This window comes from Nicotiana tabacum, chromosome 5, assembly GCF_000715075.1.
Source record: "Nicotiana tabacum cultivar K326 chromosome 5, ASM71507v2, whole genome shotgun sequence".
Lineage (NCBI taxonomy): Eukaryota > Viridiplantae > Streptophyta > Magnoliopsida > Solanales > Solanaceae > Nicotiana > Nicotiana tabacum.
The window spans coordinates 138,672,701-138,697,222 of NC_134084.1; the positions used below are offsets into that span (position 1 = coordinate 138,672,701).

The window sequence follows — 24,522 nt, forward strand, 5'->3', positions numbered from 1 at the left end:
AATCAACAACTTTGCCCAGCGACATGCCTGGCAGCAGGAAACACATCCAGAAAAGTTCCTCATTATTAGAACTGAATCAATATGAGGAGCCTCTGCACTGACATCCATCACGAGAGCCCAAATAAGGAAGACAATTCTTCCCAGCCACTCGCCGGGCCTTCGAAATATAAAACCACCCTACTAGAACATAAAAATCATCGAATCTCGCCACTCAATCTGTGGCATTCCCGTTATAGCCAACATCGCCGCCTTAGCGCAATCGCCTAGAATGACACAATGCTGAGACAACCAGTCTATACTCGATATCACATCTAAAATCTAACATACCAGGCAACAAAAGATCCACTCAGATCTCCAAACCCCGATAGTCACTAAATAGTGCCGATACACACGACCCACAACCACAACATAGCCTAAATATGAGAACTTTCCATCTCTAAATTGGCACATGAATCACCATATCCATCCCAATTCCGCCGTCCGAATACATACCACACCTCCAATACCCAATCATTCCACAAGAGATACTCTAAAATTCTTCTGTGCTGCCATGCAAACTTAAATATCAGTAGTCGATCTAATAAGAAAGTGCCGCAATACTACCGAAGTACCATCAACTTAATCACATTGCCTTTTCTGAAATATATATACCCTCGCCAAATCACTCCAATTAGTAATACTATTTCCTTAATCATCTGAAGATCATTTTCCTAATCATCTGAAGCTCATTCCTCTAATTATTTGAAGCTGCTCGTTGCCTAAGAGTTTTATGACATTCCTTTCAGAACTGAACTGTAACCTTACACGCGCAATCTCAATCCTCCACAACGTACCGCATATACCCTGCCATCTTAGGATAACATAAGAACTTCATATTCCTTCCTAGCCACAAGCAATTATGTACTCCACCAACCAAGAACTTTCCATTGTGCCCATCTGGAAGAAAATCACTATACATCACATGCTCCTCACGCTCGTGGAAAATATACACCTCTATCGGTGGTAGAAATCATCAAAACTCTCTGAATTCCTCTCGCACAAGACTGAACCGTCAGGACTGAATCCTTCTAACACAACTAAGCTATGCAGACCACTAGAACCCAAGGGCATCGCCGCGAAACACCTGTAGAAACTCATTACCCCGTACACACCCAAGGAATTAATCATATCCTTACCATACCGGTTCGGTCTACTAGCAAACTATACCATCCATCCAGGCTTCCTTATGATTTACCTTCAATTTGATACTCCTTCTTGCTATAACACTACAATTCCTCACCCCCGACTCACCACACGAGACCCAAGCATAAAATCACGCCGTCTAAGGCTCATAAGCCACTGAATACTTTCTTATATATTCCCCAAAAGCATCACGTTCAAAATACTTACCCTGAAGGGATCTCCTACGAATTCCGAGCCATTACCTTCACCTTCCTGATACTGATATATACAAGCCCATAATTGATATAGAAATGCCACAAATCTTGACACTCTCCAAATGCAAACCTCAGTTTCTAGCCAAAAATACAACCTGAAAAACTCCAATAACTACATGCAAAATCTTGAGCACATTAGAACCATTCCCGAGAGTCATCCACTCTACTCGAACAGCAACTATCCCGATCAACAGAACCGAACAACCTGTGCCTCATTAGCACTTCTGACACTGCAGCATGTAACCTTACCTTGATGCAACCAAGCCACTTTCTTTTCTATGCACCGAGCATTCTTTATCAACAACAACTCAAGACATTTAGTGATTCTCACACACATATAAAGCATGATATAACATCGAAACTATGAACTTTGAAATTCAAGCCAAAATCGCATCAAATTCAAGCCTATGAACTTTGAAATTCCTAAATTCCACCAACGACGCCAAAACTATCCAAAACAACTCTGATTGACCTGAAATTTTGCAGACATATCCAAAATGACATTACGAACCTGTTCCAACTATTGGAACTCTATTCCGACCCCAATAACCTATTTTCCACTACCGACCGGAAATCGCCAAAAACTAACTTTCGCCAATTCAAGCCTAATTCTACACCGGACATCACAAAAATATTCCGGACATACTTCTAAGTCCCAAATCACCTAACGAAGCTATCCAATCTATAAAATCAGCATTCTCAGGTCATTTACCAATAAATCAACTCTCGGTTGACTTTTTTTTTTAACTCTAAAGCTACTTTTAGAGATTAAGTGTCTCAAACCTTACCAAAACCATTCCGGTTTCGATCTGACCAACCCGATACCACATAACACGGATAACCAAAGCATAAAGAAGCAGAAATGAGGAAAAACGGAGCGGTAACTCATGAGATGACTTGTCGGGTCGTCACAAGCGTAAATATTAATTTTCCAGTATTACAATCCTATATTTCAAGGGGTTGTTTGTTTGAAGGGATAAGATAATAATCCCCAAATAAATATGAGATTATGTTGCTATATTTGACGGTATAAGTACCTGAAATTATTTATACTATATATATAATAACTATTTACATCTAATCCCTTTATTACGTCCAAATGAAACGTTGAAGTAATCTAACGGCTATAAATGGAAAGAGGATGGACTACTTGACTCAAAAGATAGGTCAACTTACCAAATTTCAAGTTTATAAAACTTAATTTAGAAGTTTAGAGGACGTTTGATTTGAAGTATAGAAAGAAATAATCATGGTATAAAAGTTGTACTATTAGGTATCTAATGTTTGGTTTATGTTTTCTATTCATGTATAGCTATTACTTATATACAGTTATATATCAATTTTAATATTTTCTTATACCTCCGGCTACATGGAATAATAATGCATGTATAACTTATATATGTATAAAACATCCAAAAGAACAAAAATTTCCCTTGTCTTTTCCGTAGATTTTTAGCGTTTAAACGTAAACTCATTTTTTTAGTTTACAGAATAATCACATAGTTTAAATAGTATTTTATATATCTAATGTTTAGTACAATACCAAACACCTAAATAATTTTTGCATTACTTGTCAATACATTATTATTATCTGCATTAGTAATTCCAACCAAGAGGTCGTGAGTTCGAGTCTCCCCAAGAGCAAGGTAGGAAGTTCTTGGAGGGAAGGATGTCGGGGGTCTATTTGGAAACAGCCTCTCTATCCCAGGGTAGGGGTAAGGTCTGCGTACACACTACCCTCCCCAGACCCCATGAAGTGGGATTATACTGGGTTGTTGTTGTTGTTGCATTAGTAATTCCAGCATTAATGCCTACATGACTTGTCTTCAAACCAAATGACCTCTAAAACTCTAAGGGTCGTTTTGATTGGGTTTTAAAAAGAGAAATTTCATAAAGCACTATCTTTTAGTGATAATTAGCTTTCTATAGATACCATTTGCTATATTAGGGATTGTAGATACGTTTTCTGTTGTTATAAGATGTATTAGATGTATTTAAACTACTGTATTCATGAATACAGTAGCAAAAATAGGCGTGAATCAAGGAAGTCCAACTAATCAGTTGTTGTATTCGAGGTATTCGATTGTATTCATGGCTTCAAACATGAGATTACAGCTGGACAGATTATTGTATTCGACCGTATTTACGGCTTGAAATAGGGGATTACACAATTTTTAAAAGGAAAGTAAATCAATTAACATAATAGACTCCTAATATAACTCAACAAACTCAATTATAACACACAATTTTTGTATTTTCAGTTATAAAAAAGATTCTCAACCGAAAAATATCCCAAAAGCATAGCAATCTTCAAAGAAATTATATAATACATCTGAATACATAAATTATATTAATTAAAAAAAAAACATATGAATACATTCATGGCATATAACGAGACAGTGAATACAATGAAATACATAGAATATAACCGGATATATTGAAATACAATGAAAAAAAGACAGTGAATACAATGAAATACATGGAATACAGCGAGATACATTGAATTACAATGAAAAAAAAAAGATAATGAATACAATGAAATACATTGAAATATATTAACAGAAAATCAAGTTGCTCAGCCCCAAACTCCGTCGTCTTTGTTCAAGAACAAACCCTAATTTCCGACGAATCCGCCGTCGAGCAAAAACCCTGAATCACTGGGGATGCAACTCTAACAATAACGTTCCTTTTCACCTTTCTTCTTTTCCCTTTTAGCCTTTTCTTTATCTTCCTCTTCTTTCTTTTTCTGGTTTGAAGTATTCGGGTCGGAGGCCATTTTCACAACCTTGAGAAGGTCAACTTCCTTGTGAGGGAGAGTGTCCATACCATGTGGTCGGACGGAGATATCTCCGTTAGAGTTAACACAGAAATAAGGAGCTCCCCACCCATCGACCCCGTACAAAGCAGAGGAAAAATCTGGAGACCAATCGGAAGCGGCAGCGGAAGATATTTCCTTTTAGTCTCTGATTTCTTTTTCTTTTGAATTTTCCACAGCTTTCTTGATCATCAATTCTTCACTGCAGATAAATTGTGAAATTCTTCACTGAATCTCACATGGAATCCAGGCAAAATCACCGTCTGTGACTAATGGTAGGTGATGTGGGTGAGAGAAATTTTGAGATTGAGCATCATGTTTTCAGGGAATGGGGAAAGAGAATGGCATGTATCAAAGTAGAGAGAGAAAGAAATAGTGTAACTGAATAGTGTATTTAGTGGCTTAAGGGTAGGAGGTAACCAAAATTAGATATTTTGCTATAAACATTAAAAGGTATCTATAGAATATATTTTTTTTAAATGGTATTTATTTAAAATAAATAAGGTGTTAACCTTTGCTATAGGAGGTAAAAAATTCTTTTAATTAAAAATAACTTAATCTCCATATAATACTCAGTATTAATTTATACAAAATTTGATTGTTACTTTTATTTTTTTCATAGATAACATGTATATGTTATGCGAGAACCAAAGCTAACCCTCATGGTTGTAACAAACTTTAAACATATACATTACTCCATACATTAAATACAAATTTATAATATGCCAAATTAAACATTCCACAACAAAATAATTTGTTTTCTTAGAGGTATTAAAAAACATAATGCAAATATTAGTGTTGTGCATTATTAATTCCCTATTTGGTATATTTTTTCAACCTACGCATAATTAATATTTATATTAGTTATACATTCTATGTAGTATTATCCTAAGTATAACTAACACATAGTAAATTATGATATTAGCAAGGCAAGGATTTTAATACTTGCCTAACAACGGTAAAGACATAATTGCCCCTCAAATCTCTCAAAACTTATTCCAAATACGTTCTGCCATATTCTGTAATTGTCATTTTGACTACACAGGATAGTTATTACATTTTACTATTTTAATACTGATGAAAAATATTTAAAAAATATCTGGTGTTTGTTTAGTACATGAAAAACATTTTCTGAAAAAATTATAAACTAGTACTAATCCTTGTATAATTTGTCTTTAACCAATTTACCCAAACGTACAAATCAGGTAAACCACGTGTACATTTCCCTAATAACCAAACAGAAAATACAGTAAAAAATGTCAGAAGAGTCGATGCAAGTTTTGGACAACAATGGTTAGATAACGAAAGCAAAAAATTACATACAATGTACACTACACAGTAAATAAAGCTTTTTAAAAAAAAAATTAATTTACCCAAAGTCGTTACACACATGTTTAGGTACAGGGGAAAGAAAATAGACCCAGTTAGATACAGCAGCAATCACAAAATCTGAAAAAAAAATCTGCTTTGATAGATTCAAAGATCTAGTGTATATATATACAGTGAAACTGGACTTTTCCTCCATATCTGGCTAAATCTATCTCGGTCATATACTTGTGTTGACTCATTAAGTACTAGTTTTGGTTCAGATTTTTATTTTTTTATTTTTTTTGGTTCGGATTTGGGTTGAGTTTATATTTTTGGGATGTAATGGAAGAAAATAACACAGCAGCAATTCATACAGCTATAAATGCAGTGCAATCATTAGGAAGGGGATTTGATGTGAATTATGATACAAGATTGCTATATTGTAAGGGGGTGGGTGGGTCTAGGGTTGTAGAGATTGATGAAGAACAGCAGCATACAAGGGATCTTTGTTTATATGATAACGTAGTGCTGCCTAATATTTCAAGGGATATTAAGAATTTTCAGGAGCCTGGTGGTCGAGATGGTTCTAGTGTTTGCAATTATAATGAGGTATGTCTGCTCACCAAATGGCTGTTTTTAGTGTTTGAATTTATTAAGTTAGAGAATTGTTGGTTTTACTGTTTTGTTATATCAATCTAGTGATGCTTTCTGCTAGTTTCTTTTCCTTCCATTTTATGTGACATTGTTTGATTGGATACGTTCCACACCCCACTTGTGGGAATTTACTGGGTTTGTTGTTGTTTGATTGGATACGTTATTTATGAAAGAAAAGACTTTTGAAACATATCTCATTAAGGGTGAAACGAGAATTTTAAAGTTATATTGTTTCTAAATGCGGAATAGCGTTATTATTTTGGACAAACTAAAAAGGAAATTGGAGTAATTAATTGGGTATCTATAAGCGGGAGGAAGAAGAAAAGAAGGGTCAAAATGGTAAGAGTTGCAATGACTCTAGCTACAAGCCTAAAACCTTTTGTTTTGAAGGAATAGTCCGAGAAACTTTGTGCTGGGGCTGGATTGTGCTTGTTGCCGCATAGGAAAATGCTGAGTCTGGAGTACGTGAAGCAATCCTCAACATATTGTTAGTATTCCAGTGCTGGAATTTGGGAGGAGTGGGTACCAAAGCTATCAAAGGAAAGGAATACCTACAAGTTTTACAGTTTTATATGAGCAGGGAGTATGATGGAGGTTATTGGGGAGGGCCTCTCTGTGAGAGGACTCGAGAACAATTGACTGGTTTTTGACGAATGGTGTGCCAATTGTGGCGGTTTCTCCATTTTTCTTGTTTGAATTATTAAGCTCTGAGTGTGCCGTCTTTACTCTAAGCTAGACCAGATCATTCCCTCTTAAAGTCTAAACTTTTTTTAGCATGAAGAGACTGCACATTGGGGATAGAGATATGAAGGGATGGAGGTGAACTGTAATATGCTAATCGTAGTACAGAGTTTGAAGATCTACATTTGCTGGAGGGTAAGATTAGAGCTGGCACAAAATTTTTGTGATAAGAATATCCCTTGTGTTATAAAATCGTGCTTGGCTTGAATGTATGAAGGAATTTATAATATATCCAAAATTTATATAAAACTATAGAAAAATTAGATCACATGAGAAAATAATAGAAAACAAAACGAAAGTTGAGATGGGGATGAGAAGCGAGATGAGTGAAGAGACGGAATGCAAATACGTTAGTAAAAGCTTAAATATTTACGAGTATTGAAAAGAGAAATGCTGGGCTCTTCACCTATCAATTTGGATGCCCAAATCATTTAGAAAGGTATGTGTGTTCATGTGGGCTTTGGCTGGTAGCAAAAGGGGCAGCCCTAACAACTGAAATTCTAATGAAAAGAAGGCATAGGTCTTGCTCCATGTACAAACATGGATCATTAGGGCATTGCCCGGTTGCAAGCTAGTTGTGGCGGTACTGAATCTATTTGTAATACAGCAGTCAACGTTGACTACAGGTAAGGATGTGATGTTTAACAGGACTTTTATAGAGAGAGAAGGAAACGTAAGATATAGTGCTTTGGAGGAAGAGGGATAGGAGAGTTTTTGAAGGGGCAGAGACCAAAATTTTCTTGTCGAGGGAACGTTTTTCTTTCTGTTAAGTTTTGGTGCAAAAGAGAAGAAAAGAAACTCAAGTAGTATGCTTGGTTTATGGGGTTCTACCATTGCAGGGCCCAAATTCCATTCTCCCGTTCTGTGCTAGTCATCATTTCAGGTTTGGTAGTGGGGGGATACGGTTGGTTTCAATCGAAATAAAGATGTGTTGTTGACCTTCTTTTTCTCTTGTCGGCAGGATTAGCCAATCTCCTTGTTTGTAAGGCCCTTCTTGTTAGTATAGATGATTGGACGTCTTTTGTAGAGAAACATATTTTTGTGTAGGTTTTCAGCTTTCCGGAAACCATTTGTATACTAGGTTTTTTCCATAACAAAAATATTATTACTTAATTAAAAAAGTTGCAGATAAATGTGCCCATCTTGTAGAGTGTTGACCAGCACAATAAGAAGTTCTCTCTTTTTCATTCTATTTTCACCATATGCAAGTACTTGCCAAGTCTTCTCCATCAACTGGTTTCCAAATGTAGTTCCTGTTTTTAGAAATGGTTCTCCCTTCTGAACCCTGCCAAACATCACCATCCGTTTTTTTTTCTTTTGAAACAACCATTAAATTTAAATGCAACAAATCTTGCAAATATTTGCTGGATTATAATGTTTCGACGCCTTTTTGTACGTTTGCATTATTTTACTTGGTAGTTTTCAAATGTATAATTAGTATTTAGTTCACACTTCACAGTGATATCTTCCATGTCTTTGTTCATCTGTTTTTTTGGTAAAGGGTCTTCGTTGGTCTGTGTGTTCTAATGCTGGTGCAAGTTTCTGTACTTTTGGTTAACCTTTTGCTTTTCCTAATTTTATTTAAAAAATAATTTTATCATTTCTCTTATAACTTATCCTAGTGCTTTTGACTGCAGATGGTGGAATTTTTTAACAGAAAGGCTGATATTTCAAGCCATTCTCCTCTTGGTAGCTTCAATGTAGCATTCAGTTTCACTGGTGCGAAGCATTTAGATGCTACCACTACAAAGACACTTTGTATGGATGGCTATTTCATACCACTTTCTAGACTTCAACTCATGAATTCACCGCTAGCCTTACAGGAAAGTGTTAGAAGAGCTGTCCCAGCATCATGGGACCCACCCGCATTAGCGAGGTTAGAATCTCTCATTGCTTTTCTTTCGACAAGTGAAATTTGTTTATATAGTTGACATGCTAAAAACTTTTGGTAGAACCTCTATCATTCGCTAAAAAGGGGCTACCTCTGTCTGTTACAGCTTCATTGAAACTTTTGGGACTCACATAATTACATCCATAACTATCGGTGGTAAAGATGTAATTTACGTTAAACAGCACCTTTCATCACGCCTGTCCACAATGGAAGTAAAAAGTTATGTTCATGATATCGGAAATCAGAGGTTCTCCAGCACAGAAAGCCTTACAAGTTCAGGTCTATTGAAATACAAGGATAAGGCTAGTTCCATTATTTTCTTTGTTTTCAAACTTTAAGTACCATTTTGTATGGTTTGCTGTTTTTTACTTATTTAAGAAATGGTTATTCTAGACTGTTTCCTTTCAAATAAATTGCTTATCTTTTGTCTTCTGACGCCTTCGCTATCCACAAATTTCCCATCCTTTCCTCAATTTAATTTTGCAGTCTAGCGATCCATCGATATTCAATAGCCAAGGAATATATCCCCAACCCACAAATGCTCCATATATTGCTGGGAATGGAAAAGAGGTTTGTGACATTCCTTTTCTTTCCTTCTGGTTTTTATTACTTTTTGAATAGGAGCAAAAGTTATGTGTGATCTATTCCACTACTAAGGGGTAATTCACGAGAGAAATGTCATAAAAGTAATGCTCATTTGAATATCAAGAAGGAAGATTCTTCTTTCTCTTAAGGCTTAATACATAGTTTACCTCCCTGAGCATGTAGCAAAATCCCTTTTACACACCAAACATTTCCCAAAGTGGTGTGTATTAGACACACTTTGTGAAACATTTGGTGTATAAAAGGTTGCCCGTGAAGGAGGGGTGTGTAAAAAGGATTTGGCTACTCGGGGGTAAACTGTATGAGGAACTAAGGAACAAAGGTGGGGAGAAGTTATTCCGACTTGCTGAGGCGAGAGAGAGGACAACTCGGGACCTGGACCAAGTGAGGTGCATAAAAGATGATGACGCCAAAGTTTTGATGGGAGATGACCAGATTAAGAGGAGGTGACAAACCTACTTTCATAAACTTTTAAGTGAAGAAGGGGATCAGGATATTATACTTGGGGAATTGAGGAATGCCGACAGTCACCATGAATTAAGTAATTGTAGGGACATTGAGATCGATGAAGTCATGGAGGCAATGCGTAAGATGAGAAGGGGCAGAGCTACCGGGCCAGACGAAATTCCGGTTGAACTGTGGAGGTGTGTGGGTAGAGCAGGCTTGAAATGGCTTACTGCATTGTTTAGTGTTATATTCAAGACTAATAGGATACCTGAAGAGTGGAGGTGGAGTACAATGGTCCCGTTGTATAAGAACAAAGGTGATGTCCAGAGCGGTAACAACTATAGGGGCATCAAATTACTAAGTCATACCATGAAAGTTTGGGAGAGAGTGGTAGAAATGAGAGTGCGAAGGACGGTGTCTATTTCAGACAACCAGTTCGGGTTCATGCCGGGGCGATCTACCACAAAAGCTATCCACCTTATTAGGAGGATGGTGGAACAGTACAGGGATAGGAAGAAGGATCTCCACATGGTGTTTATTGATCTGGAGAAAGCGTACAATAAGGTTCCTAGGAAGGTCTTATGGAGCTGCTTAGAGGATAAAGGGGTCTCGGTTGACTATATTAGGGTGATTAAGGACATGTATGCTGGAGCTAAGACTCGGGTTAGGACAGTAGGAGGCGACTCTGAACACTTTCCAGTTATTACGGGGTTGCACCAAGGGTCTGCGCTCAGCCCATTCCTATTTGCCCTGGTGATGGATGCACTGACTCATCATATTCAAAGGGAGGTGCCATGGTGCATGCTATTTGCTGATGACATTATTCTAATTGACGAGACACGAGGCGGCGTCAACGAGAGGTTAGAGATTTGGAGACATGCTCTTGAGTCTAAAGGTTTCAAGTTGAGCAGGACGAAGACGGAATACCTCGAGTGCAAATTTGGAGTTGAGCCGACGGAAGCGGGAGTTGAAGTGAGGCTTGACTCTCAAGTCGTTCCCAAGAGGGGTAGTTTCAAGTACCTTGGATTGGTTATTCAGGGGATCGGGGAGATTGACGAGGATGTCACACACCGTATAGGGGTGGGGTGGATGAAGTGAAGGTTAGCGTCGGGAGTCTTGTGTGACAAGAAAGTGCCACCGTTACTAAAAAGTAAGTTTTATAGAGCAGTGGTTAGGCCTGCCATGTTATATGGAACTGAATGTTGGCCGGTAAAGAACTCGCACACCCAGAAGATGAAAGTAGCAGAGATGAGGATGTTGAGGTGGATGTGCGGGCATACAAGGATGGATAAGATTAGGAATGAAGATATTCGAGAGAAGGTGGGTGTGGCCCCCATGGAGGACAAGATGCGAGAAGTAAGACTCAGATGGTTCGGGCACATTCAGAGGAAGAGCACTGATGCACCGGTGAGGAGGTGTGAGCGACTGGCTGTAGTGGGCACGCGGAGAGGTAGAGGGCGACCTAAGAAGTATTGGGGAGAGGTGATCAGACAGGACATGACGCGACTTAGGATTACTGAGGACATGGCCCTTGACAGGGAATTATGGAGGTCGAGCATTAAAGTTGTAGGTTAAGGGAAAGTTGTGAATATTTCTACAGCACAATAGAGTGAGACTAGCTAGTTAGGAGTTAGACTGAGAATATAATTGGTCGTCTATTGATGCAGGGCTTTACCTGCTAGTTTTACTATACCAGCCATTTATTTCGTATTTCATATTCTGTATTTCATATCTCTTATATTGCTGTTATTGTATTATGCATTTTTTATGGTACTAATATATCGGCTCCTGTTGCTTTTTTTGAGCCGAGGGTCTCCTGGAAACAGCCTCTCTACCCTTCGGGGTAGGGGTAAGGTCTGCGTACATATTACCCTCCCCAGACCCCACTTGTGGGATTATACTGGGTCGTTGTTGTTGTTGTTGGGGGTAAACTGTATATTAAGCCTTATCTTAATAATTGATTTGTCATGTTGTAGTACCCACAAAGACTATTAGATATTGCCTCCATTCCCATTTATGTGATGGTCTTCCTGTCTTGGGACCAACTCCCAAGATGCTTCGAGAGTTCTGAAATAATAGTGTTCTATACAACTTCCAAAGTTTTAACAGTAAGTCATTTACAAGTGTTTTTTCAGTCAAACCTACTTGCCTAAAACAATTTTAGTTTTTCTTCCCCTTACTGTCACAAAAAATAATAATTCAAATTAGATCTTAATCCATGCTCCCAGTAAATTTTGTCAAATTAAATCGGACAAAGGAATTACTACTATGTACTTCTATATGATTTCTTGTCATAAGTGTAATTTTTGTCAGTTGACTGTTATGCAAAAATCAATATCATCATTTGCTGGTTATTCCTAAAACATTGGTTTTGTTCAACATATCTGATGCAGGATGTCACAGTCATTTTCAGAAGAAGGGGAGGGGATGATCTGGAACAAAGCCACACCCAATGGGCAAAAACTGTCAGATCATCTCCGGATGTCATTGAGATGTCATTCTTCCCTATAACTCTTCTGCTTGAAGGGATCAAAGGGAAAGATCATCTGGCACGCGCTATAAGTCTCTATCTTGAATGTAAGATATCTCGTTTAACGGAAAAATTTATTCCTATATATATTCTGTATCGATGTTCTTTGTCATTTCTATGATTCATGATGGTGACAAATGACTCTAGTTGTATGAATACTTGCAGACAAGCCTCAAATCGAAGAGCTGAGATATTTTCTGGAGTTTCAGGTCCCAAGGGTATGGGCCCCTGTACAGTCGAGACTTCCAGGCCAACAACGGAAGGAACCTGTTTGCCCACATCTGCAGTTCAGCATGATGGGGCAAAAGCTCTATATTAGCCAAGAACAAGTATGCTGATTTCCGAATTTGAAAATAGTGTTTTTTGTTAATGCTGATTTATTATACTGATCAAGGAAAGGATATGTTTCTTCCTAAAAAGTTTGTCAGAATCAAACTTACCTCCAAATAAGCTATCAATCGTAAATCAAATTAGTTCCAGTTTTACAACCTGAGGATCCATCAGGTTTGATGGCTATCCGATAAAAGCTTCGAATAATTTTGAATTCAAGGATCAGGGACTTGATGAAAGTCATCCATTTTTGGCTGTTAATGTTTCCCTCACATTTAGACCGATTTAGCTAGTGTAAACCTAAATGGTATATTCATATGACAGTCTTATTTTGATCCATCTAAGCCTACTTTTTCCCATTTAATAAAGTATCAATGTCCTGAGCTGCTGTTTGAATGTTGTACTACAGGTGTCGGTGGGGCGTAAGCCTGTGACTGGCATGCGGCTAGCTCTTGAAGGTTCCAAGTCGAATAGATTATGTGTCTATATTCAACATCTGACTTCCCTTCCTAGAATCCTTCTGCCATGTTGGGACACTCATGTAGCAATTGGCGCTCCAAAGTGGCAGGGCCCTGAAGAGCAAGATAGTAGGTGGTTTGAGCCGGTGAAATGGAAGAACTTCTCCCACGTGAGTACTGCACCAATTGAGTGCCCTGAAACTTTTATTGGTAATGATCACTCTGGCGTGTACATAGTGACGGGAGCTCAGCTTGGGGTTTGGGACTTTGGGTCAAGAAATGTGTTGTATATGAAGCTTCTATATTCAAGGCTACCAGGATGCACGATACAAAGATCACTGTGGGAGCACACCCCAAATGATAAGTCAAATAAACAGGTCAATTGTGGGAATTACCATGGCGATGCAAGTTCTCTTACAGGGGAGAATATTATAGGTAATAAGTTGGCAAAGTTTGTTGACATGACCGAGATGAGTAAGGGGCCTCAAGATCCTCCTGGTCACTGGTTAGTGACAGGTGGAAAACTTGGTGTTGAGAAAGGGAGAATTGTTTTGAGATTGAAGTATTCCTTGTTAAATTATTAGTTGATACTGGTTCTAAACTTGCTGCATTACAAGGAAGTGAGGTGTTTTGGTGTATATGGTTCGTTTTTTTTTTTGGGTATATGTTTACCATCTCTGGTAGATGGTAGATTGCTACGGAGAAGGATGTATATCTAGGTAGTTCCAATGTGTAAATTTCTACAAATTTTGACACAATCATCTTTTTTCATTTCTGAAGTAATATGTAGGAAGTGCCACTTCCAGTCTAATAAGAGAACAATTCAAGAATAACTGCAGTTAAGTAAAATAACCTTCGGAAACACTTATTAATAGACTAGCCAATTCGCATACCACAAGATTTTTGTTCATTCCACGATACCACTGTTAGTTTTAAGAATTGCAAAGAAACTTTGACTTCTTTCATTCACATTTCAACAAACAAAAGAAACATCTCATGCTACTGACATTCCTCCTTGATCACATCAAATACAAGGTTGTCTAATCGATTCACCAGAGTATTGGTTGATAAGCTCAGTGCTTGATTCTCCTGTCGCAGACTTTCATTTTCTTCCTGTAGTTTCACGTTCTCCTGTTGCAGATTTTTATTTTCTTCCTGTAGTTTCACGTTCTGCTCTTTAAACTTTAGGGTCGAGGAGAGTTGGTATTTCAGGATTTCATTCTCTCTCATCAGATCAATATTTTTGTTCTTTAGTTGAAGTATTTGCTTTTCCAGAGTCTGGTTTTTCTTCTTCAGATCATCCTCCAAATCGTCCTTCATAAACAGACATTAAATCCCCTGCATTTAGTGATATTCAAGCAAAATAAACATATAAACAAGAAACAAAAAGAATATCAGCTCACATCACTGCTGATTACTATAGGGATATCTGCTCCTGAAGACTGTGAAAACTCTTTACGTTCTTTTTCTTTCCCCGTATAGTGGCATGCAGAAGATCTTGATACAGTTTCATGTAAACTAAATTTATCAGATGGATCAGAAGAAAGACTTTGAATTCCATATGCCACTCTGCTACTTTCACTCTCTGATTCAGTTTCCAGGTCAACAACCAAATGAACAATTGGTTGATATCCATTTTTCACTGTACGGTCCTGTTAATAGAAAGAAGTTAATCTACAATCTTTTTTCCAATTAATATGGCAAATAATGGATCACTATCATAATATATTTGGATAAAAGAGCTTGAAGTACAAAAATATATGTCAAAAGAGGAAGAAAGACTTACAGTACGAGAGCAAGTAGCTAGTGAAGATTGTTGGTTCATGTCAGGCCATGTTTTTCTCTTTTCTGCCTCTATCAACTCTTTGATTATGTCAGTATTTGACTCATCAGAAGTCAATTCAAGGCTCCAAATAATCTGGAGATTGAGCGAGAGTCGCTAGAAGTTAATTTTCCAAAGCATAATAAAACTCTTCATGTTTCCAAAAGCGCTGTTTGGCATTGATGAGACCACAAACTTGGATTTCAGAAGCTATGAACGGAGATAAGGGGGACAACAACAGAAGGAAAGGGAAAGAAAGTAAAACAATGCATTCAAGAAGAAATATCAGAAAACATCTCCTTCATATTCCTAACTTTCCTTCCATTTACTACTGTCTGTTTAGTACTAACTCTAACTCTTATTGTACACCAGAGTCCTCTTCAATTTATATCTGAGCTAAAATAGCCAAAAGAATGATTGTTTTTGCTTTTATATCTGAGCCAAAATAGCCAAGGAAAGTTATGTTGTTCTTCAAGAGCACAATTTCTCACGACCCTAAAAAGATTGAAATTAAATCCGGATCAGACAAAGTAAAACGCAACTGCTGTTAACCTTATTACCTGATTAGCCTCTAGTTCTTTGAATTTGCTAGCGAACCAGTGTCTCTGATGAGATTTAGTACTTCCCCAGTTGCAGACACGTGGGAACTTAGAGCAGCAATCCATTAAACTTGGACGAGCAATGTCAATGTGTTCAAGACACCATACCTATTCAAATTACAGTGAGGACTTGAGTTTTCAGTTTGGAGTTAATAGAGTGAATACAATGTATATTTGTCATAAATACTTCTTGTCAAATATTCATCAAATGAAACAGAGCTGTTCCGTAGGTAACACACAAACTAGCTGAGTTTACTAAAGTAAATATTAGAGATTGTTAAACTTACTTGAAGAAAAATAAGACAACCTCCAACATATTGAACTTTTTCCTTCTTTCTCTTATACAACCAGTGAAATACATCTGCAAGAACAGCTGCTCCCCATGCAAATTTACTCACGTTATCAAGGTTTTCAAGAAGATAAAGGTACCGGGAATCAATTTTACCACTCGTACTTGGGAAAAGAAAAGTTCCAAACATGAATAGTACGAATGTCCTCACAAAATCTTCATTGTTGGTCTCAGCAAGAGAATCAAGTCTTTGTTCTAATGATGCAACAGTGATTTTTCTATTCCACAGGGCAACACCATATCCTCTTTCTAGATCCAAGAAAGGTGTATCTGCTCGTAGAACTACTGGATTTCCTGTGGCTCGTAATCCCAAGATCAATGCAACATCCAAGAGAGATATGGTTATTTCACCCGGAGAAAGTACAAAAGCATGCTTCTCATAATCCCATCTTTCCATCAGTTCAACTAATAGGTTTTTAGAAAGCATTTGATCTGGAATGAGGAGCAAACTGCCAAATCCAGTCCTTCTTATAGCATCCTTCTGACTATCGGTCAACTTGTTAACGCGCTTTATAAAGGATGGCAAAGAGAACCTAGTGCTGAAGTTTCTGACCTGAAAAGGATACAACTTTCTTTAAATTTGTAGAAATGTGCTCAATTGTCTTTCACATTAATGTATACAAACTTATTGAACATCTGAAAGCCACTGGTATGAAGCATACGAAAAGTAGGACGCTGCTAGAGTTGCATTAGGAATACTCAGTATTTGGATACCTGATAGACCTATTATTATTAAAGCACATAATAGGCCTAAAATCCATGGACATTCTAAAGAAATGAAGAGATAAAAAGTTAAAGGAGCTCCAATTAATTCTCTACAATTGGAAAGTCCTTGTTAAGATGGTTATTACTGATGATCGGATATTCTTGACTACATATCCCATAGAGAAATGTTACTATATAGTTTGTAATAATGGAGTGAAATATTTATAAAAGACTTCAAGTTCAACTGATAATAGGCTCGTTGTATCCCAAAGGAGCGTTATCCGCTAACCCCATAGACATGCAATTGCAATCGTATCACGCCTCAAGCCTTTCCTTCCTTCTTTCGTTATCTATTCTCTAGGGAAAAAAAAAACACCAGAGCGACATGGCAACTACAAATAGGGAGCTCGAAATAACAATTGTTAAGTCAACTGAATATAATCCGATGAATGAGGTCGTGTGTTTGGTTTTGATATCGCAGAAGATGCTTTTTTCATATTGAGAAAAACAATTTCCTATGCGTGGTTACATCAAAATGCGGAAAATCTTTTCTCTAAGGAAAACGCCTTTCACCTATGAGTACTGAGTAGAAATCATTTTTTAAACAAATATCCATACTTCAATTCCAAATCACTTACTTCATTAGATAGTCAGATATTGTTGTAACCTGTAGTATTCAAAAATATGTCAACTATCTCCATATCTTATTTTATGGGTGCGATTGGTAGTTTGGTACTACTAAAATCATTTTCAATATAATGCTTTTCATGAGAAAGTTATGTAGAACGGAAGCCATTTTTCAAGTATTGGAACGCAATAATCTAAACACATTAGATAACATGTAAATCGTAAAACGAGAGTAAACTAATTCCGTCAAAAGCGAAACATGACTTTCCTCAATTATGGGCGAAAGTGAGTTTTCTTACAATTTTCTTAAATTTTTAACTTCATATTACCTTGTTGAACAAGCACTCAGATATTTTTGTATCCAACAATTTCATCAAAGAACTCTCCAATTTGCTAATAATATTATTAATCTCTACTTATAATTTTTCTGAAAAATATTTTCAACTCACCAGCCAAATACCGTTTGATAATATTTGATTGAACGTAAATACAAATACACTTATTCACCAAATTTTACACTAAACAAAACTCCTAAAAATGATTTTCCCAAAGAAAAACATTTTTTCGCCATGCCAAACCAATGAAAAGTGAACTGAAATTCTGATGCGGGAAAATAGGAATAAATTAATGGTGGATAAGATGACATACCCCTGGATTCTGAACCAATGAATGTCTCATATTTCTCTTCGGATCATGTCAGAAATCACAATGAAGAAGAACGGGCAGAATTACAGGTAGCCTGGGAAATTTTTTACTCTATGAGAAATAGAGAAATGGTTTAGACTTTACAGAAGGAGAAGCTTGCTGAAGAAGCTGCCAAAAGGCGCCAAAAACAAAAGAAGACGAAAGCGGGCTCATTTAGGACCCGTACAGGGGCGGATCTACGCTAGGGGGTGGGGGGTCACGGGCACTCGTTGGCATCGGTAAAAATATTGTATATATATATTCTACATATAAGTTAATACAGGGAGGACCCCTATAAATATATTATGCCGAACCCTCAGTCACAAAGACTGGATAGAAGAGTTGGTTTGTGGGAGTAACTGCCTTCTTCAAGACCCAGGTTAAAAACTTAGCTCCAACAATCAATTTTTATTTTTTGATTGGGTCTCATTCGGTCAGTTAAAAATACACGCCTACTCCCTTTTCTCTCTCTTTCACATCAGGTTATTTCCTCTAAACCCAAAACAAATTTCATCCTTCACCTTCACACGTTTCTTTCTTCAGGGATCAAGCAGCTGCCGAATCTTTTTCTTGGCAAGATTTTGAAAATTATACTTGGAATTCTCCATCTTGTTTCCACTTTTCTAATGGCAAATTTCAGTTTCGAATTTAGGGTTTAAAAAAATCCCTTTTAAAATACGATTGAGAAGGGGCTTAACTAGAAGGTTTTGCTTGCCTCTTATTTGTGTCTTGTTCTCACTTTTGGCTATTCTATTTTGATTGAATCTCTGAATTTTCTGTAATTTTTCTTGATTTTGTTGAGGCTAGTAAAGTCTTTGATTTAGGCCCCAAAAGGTGTACTTCTTTTAGTTTTTGAATTCATTATTTGAGCGGACTTAACCTAGTTGGTGTGCTAATTTTTTATCTTAATAAATTAATTTCATAGGTATTTGAAGATTTGTGCTAATGCTATTTGAAATATTATTTCAGTGAAGTGGATGATTTGAGACCAAATTGTATTTGGATTCAAGGATACCTTTCAGAAATTGGTAAGTGATTCTTCTATCTTTAATAAAATAATAATAATATAGTTATGACTTATAATAAAATAAGGAGTGCGATTAATCATATTAAAAATATTGTTTTGCTTAGCATTGTTGCTTTGTAGGAAGTTCTCTTGAAGTGAATTGAGATGGACATATTTTTGACGAAGTTTAATTCTTCTCAACCAAGTTCTAGTTGTAGAGACAATTCCTCCCATCTTGTAGAAGAGTTTGATGTGAAATCACTTAATATCGACCCCGGAAAGAGAATACCCATTGATAGATATAGCCCTAGAATACGGGATGAAGTGAGAAGAACTACATCCAAAGAGGGCCCTGCCAACTAGATCACAAATTTCCTAAAACTTTATTTGGGAAGAAAATGCGCCAATTTAGTTCGGGTTGGTTTAAAGGTTCGTATTCTAGATGATTAGAGTATAGTGTGAAGAAAGATGCCGCATTTTGTTTATGTTGTTATTTATTCAAAAATAATTACGTTAATGGAAGCACAGATGACTCTTTCACAAAAACCGGCTTTAAGACTTGGAATAAAGCAACCGAAAGATTTGATCTACATGTTGGTGAAGTAAGTAATCTCCACCATAAGTGCTTCAACAATATGCTAGACTTGTCAAATCAATTCAAGCTGCTTTTGAAAAGCAATCCGGTCAATAAAAAACTGAATATCAAATTCGTTTAAATGCCTCAATTGATGTTGCAAGGTTTCTCTTGAACTTTGGATTGCCTTTTCGTGGTCACGATGAAAGTGAATCTATAAAAAATAAAGGCCTTTTTCTAGGGCTTTTGGAATGGCTTGGAAATAGGCTTCCAGATGTAGATAGAGTTATACTAAAACATGCTCCAAAAAATGATATGATGACTTCGCCAAAAATTCAAAAGGATATTGTGAGTGCTTGTGCACAAGAGACCGTGAAAGCTATAATTGATGACTTTGATGGAGATTATTTTGAGATATTAGTTGATGAGTCCAAGGATATTTCACACCATGAACAAATGGCCCTTGCTTTGCGGTATGTTGACAAAAAAGGCCAAGTGAACGAGCCATTTATTAGTCTTGTTCGTGTTAGTAATACATTTGCAAAGTCGTTGAAAGAAGCAGTACTTTCTTTGTTAATGAAACACTCATTAAGTCCATCCAAAATATGTGGACAAGGCTATGATGGGGCTAGTAATATGCAGGGAAAGATGAATGGCCTTAAAGCTTTAATTTTACAAGAAACTCCATAGGCATATTCTGTTTATTGTTTTGCACATCAATTACAATTGACGCTTGTAGCTGTTGCTAAAAAACACAAGGAGGTTGAGACTTTCTTTGCTATTGTTACTAACGTGTTGAATATAATTGGAGTTTCTTTTAAGTGTAGAGATCAACTTCGGGATCATCAAGCAGAATTGTTGGAGCAATTATTAGAGAGTGGTGAAGTTCAAAGTGGGAAAGGATTAAATCAAGAGCGGGGGCTTCAAAAGCCAGGTGACACTCGTTGGGGATCACATTGTAAAACATTGGATAACTTTGTTATTTTATTTTTTTCTATTGTTCATGTGCTTGGGGTGATTGAATGTGAAGGTGATGTTAATGATAGGTTGCAAGCAGAAGCTTTTTCGAGTAAAATTAAAGCATTTGAATTTGTTATCTTGCTTCACTTAATGTTGAAAGTGTTGATAATGTCAAACGAGCTGAGCAAAGCATTACAGAAGAAAAATCAAGATATTGTCAATGCCATGGTATTTTTGATATCACAAAGGAAAGGTTGCAAGAAATGAGAGATAAAGGATGGGAACCATTGATGGATGAAGTATATTTATTTTGTGCAAAACATGATATTTTGGTGCCCAAGATGGAAGAATTCTATATTCCTGGAAAATCGAAGCGTAGGCCTTCTAGTGTTACTTATTCACGTTACTTACGTGTTGAGCTTTTTTATGCTGTGATTGATTTGCAACTTCTGGAGCTTAATAGTCGTTTTGATGTTGTGAGTAGTAACCTGCTTCTTGGTATGGCTAGCTTGAATCCGGCTAACTCATTTGCTAATTTTGATAAGGAAAGAATAATGACATTGGCCAAGCATTATCCCGATGAGTTTGGTGAATTGAAGCTTCGAGATCTTAGTCGCCAACTTGACACTTTCATATGGCATATGCAACATGGTGACCCTATGTTCTCTGATTTGAAAGGAATTGGTGATTTGGCGAAAGCATTGGTTGAGACAAATCTTGTGGAGACTTATTCACTTGTTTATTTGCTTGTGAAGTTGACTTTAATTTTACCTGTCACAACTGCAACGGTGGAAAGAGCATTCTCATCTATGAAGTACATCAAAGATGAAATGCATAGTAGTATTGGTGATGCATTTTTAAATGATTGTTTAGTTTGTTACTTTGAGAAGGAAGTGTTTGTAAATATAAGCAATGATGCTATTATTGACAGTTTTCAAAATATGAAAACGCGTCGAGTTCAACTATGAGTGGACAATATACTTTTGTTATATTAGTATCAAGTTAATGGTATTTGATAATATTGATATTTTTATTTTGATGATAAATTATCATAGTCATATCAAAGAGTTACACCCGAACTTTATTGTTGGTGATTGGTATACTAAAAACAATGGTGCCCCCGTAAAGCTTAAATCCTGGGTCCGCCTCTGATTAGTTATGCTTGCATTGGTTATGCTGACATATTTCTTATCCATTGTTTGGTTTGATGTATTAAAGCATTGCACAATTTCTAAAAGAATTGTTTGTTTACAAAAATGCCCTCAAAACCAGTCCATCACTCTAACTTTTTAAAAGAAACATATGTTGAGAAATGTTTTTATATGAAAATGTTTTAAAAAAATTATTTGATTTGTCTACGTATATTGTAATATAGAACCAAATATTTATTTATAAAAAAAGAAATATGCTAAGTATTTATTTATTTACTAGAGATATAATTTTATTTCTCGCTATTTGGATTATTTTATACTTGCATTAATATATTAACTAGCATATTTTAATCAAGCATAAATTTTGAAGGCCAATTTTGTCTTTAACTAAGCTAATGCATGCATTAAAACCCATTGCATTGTTAATATCATTGTTTTCTATGCATTAGTTATGCATAGGATAATACCAAATAGGATGTGTAACTAATGTCTGCATAACTAATGCATATGTTTAAAATATCTACCAAACAAGATATTATTAATACACAAAGTTAAATCATGCATCATTTTATCTAATGCATTCTACCAAACGACCCCTTAATGTGTTGGACACGAATTATGGGTTTAATTTTAACATGTTAAAACGTCCTTGTTTTTTTGTTTTCTTCAGCTAGAAAGTTCAAATGGTCATGATTTGGTTATCATAAGCATTTGAAGTTTTGGTTTTAAATCTCCCAAAAATTAGGTTAATTCTATAAACAAATGCATGTTTGAATTTTTTTTGAATAAATATGGCCAAACGTCTACTCAGTTAGCGGCCCAGAAGCTCACGTGAGATGGAAATGCGTGCGTGATTAGACAGTTATCAATCCGTTGGTCGTGGACTTGCTGGACTTTGTTACACAGCGTCCAGAAACCTAAATAATGGTATTTTGGACTCAAAATACCTTTATACAGTTAAAAATAATTATATTTCTAACTAAAATGCAATATAATATTGCATTTTAGTTTAACGAAAAATTAGCCGTTAATGTAAAACGTAATATAATAATGCATTTTAATTAATAATTCATTTTTAATGTAAAACATAGAAAACATAGTATTATACTGCATTTTCCTATTAAATTATAAAGTCCATCTTCTTCCCACGACAGAAACCCACTGGTTCAAATTAAAAAAACCCCCCTTCAGCGGTTCCCCCTCGTTTTAAAAAAAAATCGATTGGGCCCCACCCGTCACATAAAAAGTGAAGAGTGTAGGTCCCGCATACAACCCAAGCCTTCGATTGTTGTGGATTCTTTGTTTCGGGCTCAAAATTTTAAATTTTTGACATTTCCAAAAATATAAATCGAGGTATTCCAATTTAGTTTATGTCGAAACTCGTATAATTATGCATATTTATTTTCTTAAATGTGTTTCCACGTTGATTTGTGTTATGTTTGCGATTAAATTTGTATGTTATTTTTACCCAGATTAAACTATTAGTGTTTAAAAAAAATAGTTAAAAGTTGAGAAATAATTTTTATTGTTAATAAATTTGTTCATAAATATCTTTTACTATTTTATATGTAATTTTGTGAATGTTATGTTTATATATTTGTTGTTTTTATTTAATTTAGATTATTTATTTACTTAAAAGAATAGTGGCCTTTTAGCGTAGTAGAATATAGAGCCTTATAGCGTAGTAAAATATAGAGACTTTTAACATAGTAAAATATAGAGCCTTTTAGCGTAGAGTCTCTGTAGTTTAAATATCTAATAACTACAAACTCTATCCAATTACACTTTACAAAAATTAATTATTTAATTTATAAAATAAACTTACAGAACTAACAAATTAATATATGTTGTCAAATTAAATATCGAGCGTGGAACTCATAGTTATATACCATGTCCAATTAAAAATTAATTATTTAATTTATAAAACTAACAAAATTTTAAAAATATTAAAATTGACACACATAATCAAATTAAATAATTAAATATTAATTATTATAACACAAATAAAATTCTAAAAATATTGAAATTGACACACATAAGAATTCAGGATAGCTTGGTGCTACTGGGCTTCAAATATCGAGCCTGGAACCCATAGTTATATACTCTGTCCTATTAAATACTAAACATTAATTATTATAACACAAACAAAATTCTAAAAATATTGAAATTGACATACATAAGAATTCAGGATAGCTTGGTGCTACTAAGCCTTAAATATCGAGTCTGGAACCCATAGTTATATACTCTGTCCTATTAAATAATAAATATTAATTATTATAACACAAACAAAATTCTAAAAATATTGAAATTGACACACATAAGAATTCAAGAGAGCTTGGTGCTACTGGGCCTCAAATATCGAGCCTGGAACTCATAGTTATATACTCTGTCCTATTAACTAATAAACATTAATTATTATAACACAAACAAAATTCTAAAAATATTGAAATTGACACACATAAGAATTCAGAATAGCTTGGTGCTACTGGGCCTCAAATATTGAGCTTGGAACCCATAGTTATATACTCTGTCCTATTAAATAATAAACATTAATTATTATAACACAAACAAAATTCTAAAAATATTGAAATTGACACACATAAGAATTTATGATAGCTTGGTGCTATTGGGCCTCAAATATCGAGCCTGGAACCCATTGTTATATACTCTGTCCTATTAAATAATTAAATATTAATTATTATAACACAAATACACAATTAATATTGTTTAATTTACAGTAGACGACATGGACTTACTGCATGTGCATCCTGGACTAGCCTCGGATCAGATATTAGTATTACAAGGCGACCATAGGTCCGCCTACGTATGGGA

At 35.8% G+C, this 24,522-nt stretch overlaps 4 protein-coding genes across 8 annotated transcripts; 3 read left to right on the forward strand and 1 right to left on the reverse strand.

Annotated features, from left to right (window-relative positions):
- Positions 1 to 4,013: 4,013 nt before the first annotated feature.
- On the forward strand, positions 4,014 to 14,092 carry LOC107786884 (MACPF domain-containing protein CAD1). Of its 2 annotated transcripts, XM_016608390.2 has the most exons (7): positions 4,017 to 6,168; positions 8,592 to 8,830; positions 8,952 to 9,147; positions 9,332 to 9,415; positions 12,289 to 12,472; positions 12,591 to 12,754; positions 13,165 to 14,092. In XM_016608390.2, the coding sequence occupies exons 1-7, from the start codon at positions 5,902 to 5,904 to the stop codon at positions 13,795 to 13,797; spliced, it is 1,767 nt and encodes a 588-aa protein (XP_016463876.1). In that variant the 5' UTR covers positions 4,017 to 5,901; the 3' UTR covers positions 13,798 to 14,092. The 2 variants fall into 2 exon arrangements, with proteins under 2 accessions (XP_075110217.1, XP_016463876.1); XM_075254116.1 differs by lacking the exon at positions 9,332 to 9,415 and having other exon boundaries at positions 4,014 to 6,168.
- Positions 14,068 to 18,169, reverse strand: LOC107786885 (uncharacterized). 2 transcript variants are annotated; one of them, XM_016608392.2, is made up of 7 exons: positions 17,964 to 18,169; positions 16,089 to 16,536; positions 15,922 to 16,007; positions 15,596 to 15,742; positions 15,000 to 15,131; positions 14,617 to 14,865; positions 14,068 to 14,527 (listed from the first exon to the last, which is right to left on the reverse strand). In XM_016608392.2, exons 1-7 carry the CDS (start codon positions 17,991 to 17,993, stop codon positions 14,213 to 14,215), a joined length of 1,407 nt encoding a protein of 468 aa, XP_016463878.1. In that variant the 5' UTR covers positions 17,994 to 18,169; the 3' UTR covers positions 14,068 to 14,212. The 2 variants fall into 2 exon arrangements, with proteins under 2 accessions (XP_016463878.1, XP_016463877.1); XM_016608391.2 differs by having other exon boundaries at positions 15,922 to 16,536; positions 17,964 to 18,164.
- A 260-nt stretch (positions 18,170 to 18,429) lies between these two features.
- LOC107786886 (uncharacterized) lies at positions 18,430 to 21,585 on the forward strand. Of its 3 annotated transcripts, none has more exons than XM_075254117.1 (3): positions 18,430 to 18,628; positions 18,969 to 19,027; positions 19,131 to 21,585. In XM_075254117.1, the coding sequence occupies exon 3, from the start codon at positions 20,803 to 20,805 to the stop codon at positions 21,505 to 21,507; it is 705 nt and encodes a 234-aa protein (XP_075110218.1). In that variant the 5' UTR covers positions 18,430 to 18,628; positions 18,969 to 19,027; positions 19,131 to 20,802; the 3' UTR covers positions 21,508 to 21,585. The 3 variants fall into 3 exon arrangements, with proteins under 3 accessions (XP_075110218.1, XP_016463880.1, XP_016463879.1); XM_016608394.2 differs by having other exon boundaries at positions 20,402 to 21,585; XM_016608393.2 differs by having other exon boundaries at positions 20,407 to 21,585.
- LOC142180996 (uncharacterized) lies at positions 19,522 to 20,690 on the forward strand. Its single transcript, XM_075253106.1, has 4 exons — positions 19,522 to 19,607; positions 19,744 to 20,210; positions 20,319 to 20,513; positions 20,626 to 20,690. The coding sequence occupies exons 1-4, from the start codon at positions 19,522 to 19,524 to the stop codon at positions 20,688 to 20,690; spliced, it is 813 nt and encodes a 270-aa protein (XP_075109207.1).
- Positions 21,586 to 24,522: the final 2,937 nt, after the last annotated feature.

What these genes read in the sequence shown, in the direction of transcription:
- LOC107786884 (XM_016608390.2), top strand. Translation starts at nt 5,902, where the DNA reads ATGGAAGAAAATAACACAGCAGCAATTCATACAGCTATAAATGCAGTG. An exon ending in TATAAGTCTCTATCTTGAAT is followed by an intron (nt 12,473 to 12,590) that starts GTAAGATATCTC and finishes GAATACTTGCAG; the next exon opens with ACAAGCCTCAAATCGAAGAG. An exon ending in TCTATATTAGCCAAGAACAA is followed by an intron (nt 12,755 to 13,164) that starts GTATGCTGATTT and finishes GTTGTACTACAG; the next exon opens with GTGTCGGTGGGGCGTAAGCC.
- LOC107786885 (XM_016608391.2), bottom strand. Translation starts at nt 17,993, where the DNA reads ATGAGACATTCATTGGTTCAGAATCCAGGG. An exon ending in AAGAACTAGAGGCTAATCAG is followed by an intron (nt 15,132 to 15,595) that starts GTAATAAGGTTA and finishes CTCAATCTCCAG; the next exon opens with ATTATTTGGAGCCTTGAATT. An exon ending in TAGCTACTTGCTCTCGTACT is followed by an intron (nt 14,866 to 14,999) that starts GTAAGTCTTTCT and finishes TTCTATTAACAG; the next exon opens with GACCGTACAGTGAAAAATGG.
- LOC142180996 (XM_075253106.1), top strand. Translation starts at nt 19,522, where the DNA reads ATGGAAGCACAGATGACTCTTTCACAAAAACCGGCTTTAAGACTTGGA. An exon ending in TTGATCTACATGTTGGTGAA is followed by an intron (nt 19,608 to 19,743) that starts GTAAGTAATCTC and finishes TGATGTTGCAAG; the next exon opens with GTTTCTCTTGAACTTTGGAT. An exon ending in GCGGGGGCTTCAAAAGCCAG is followed by an intron (nt 20,514 to 20,625) that starts GTGACACTCGTT and finishes TGTTAATGATAG; the next exon opens with GTTGCAAGCAGAAGCTTTTT.
- LOC107786886 (XM_075254117.1), top strand. Translation starts at nt 20,803, where the DNA reads ATGAGAGATAAAGGATGGGAACCATTGATGGATGAAGTATATTTATTT.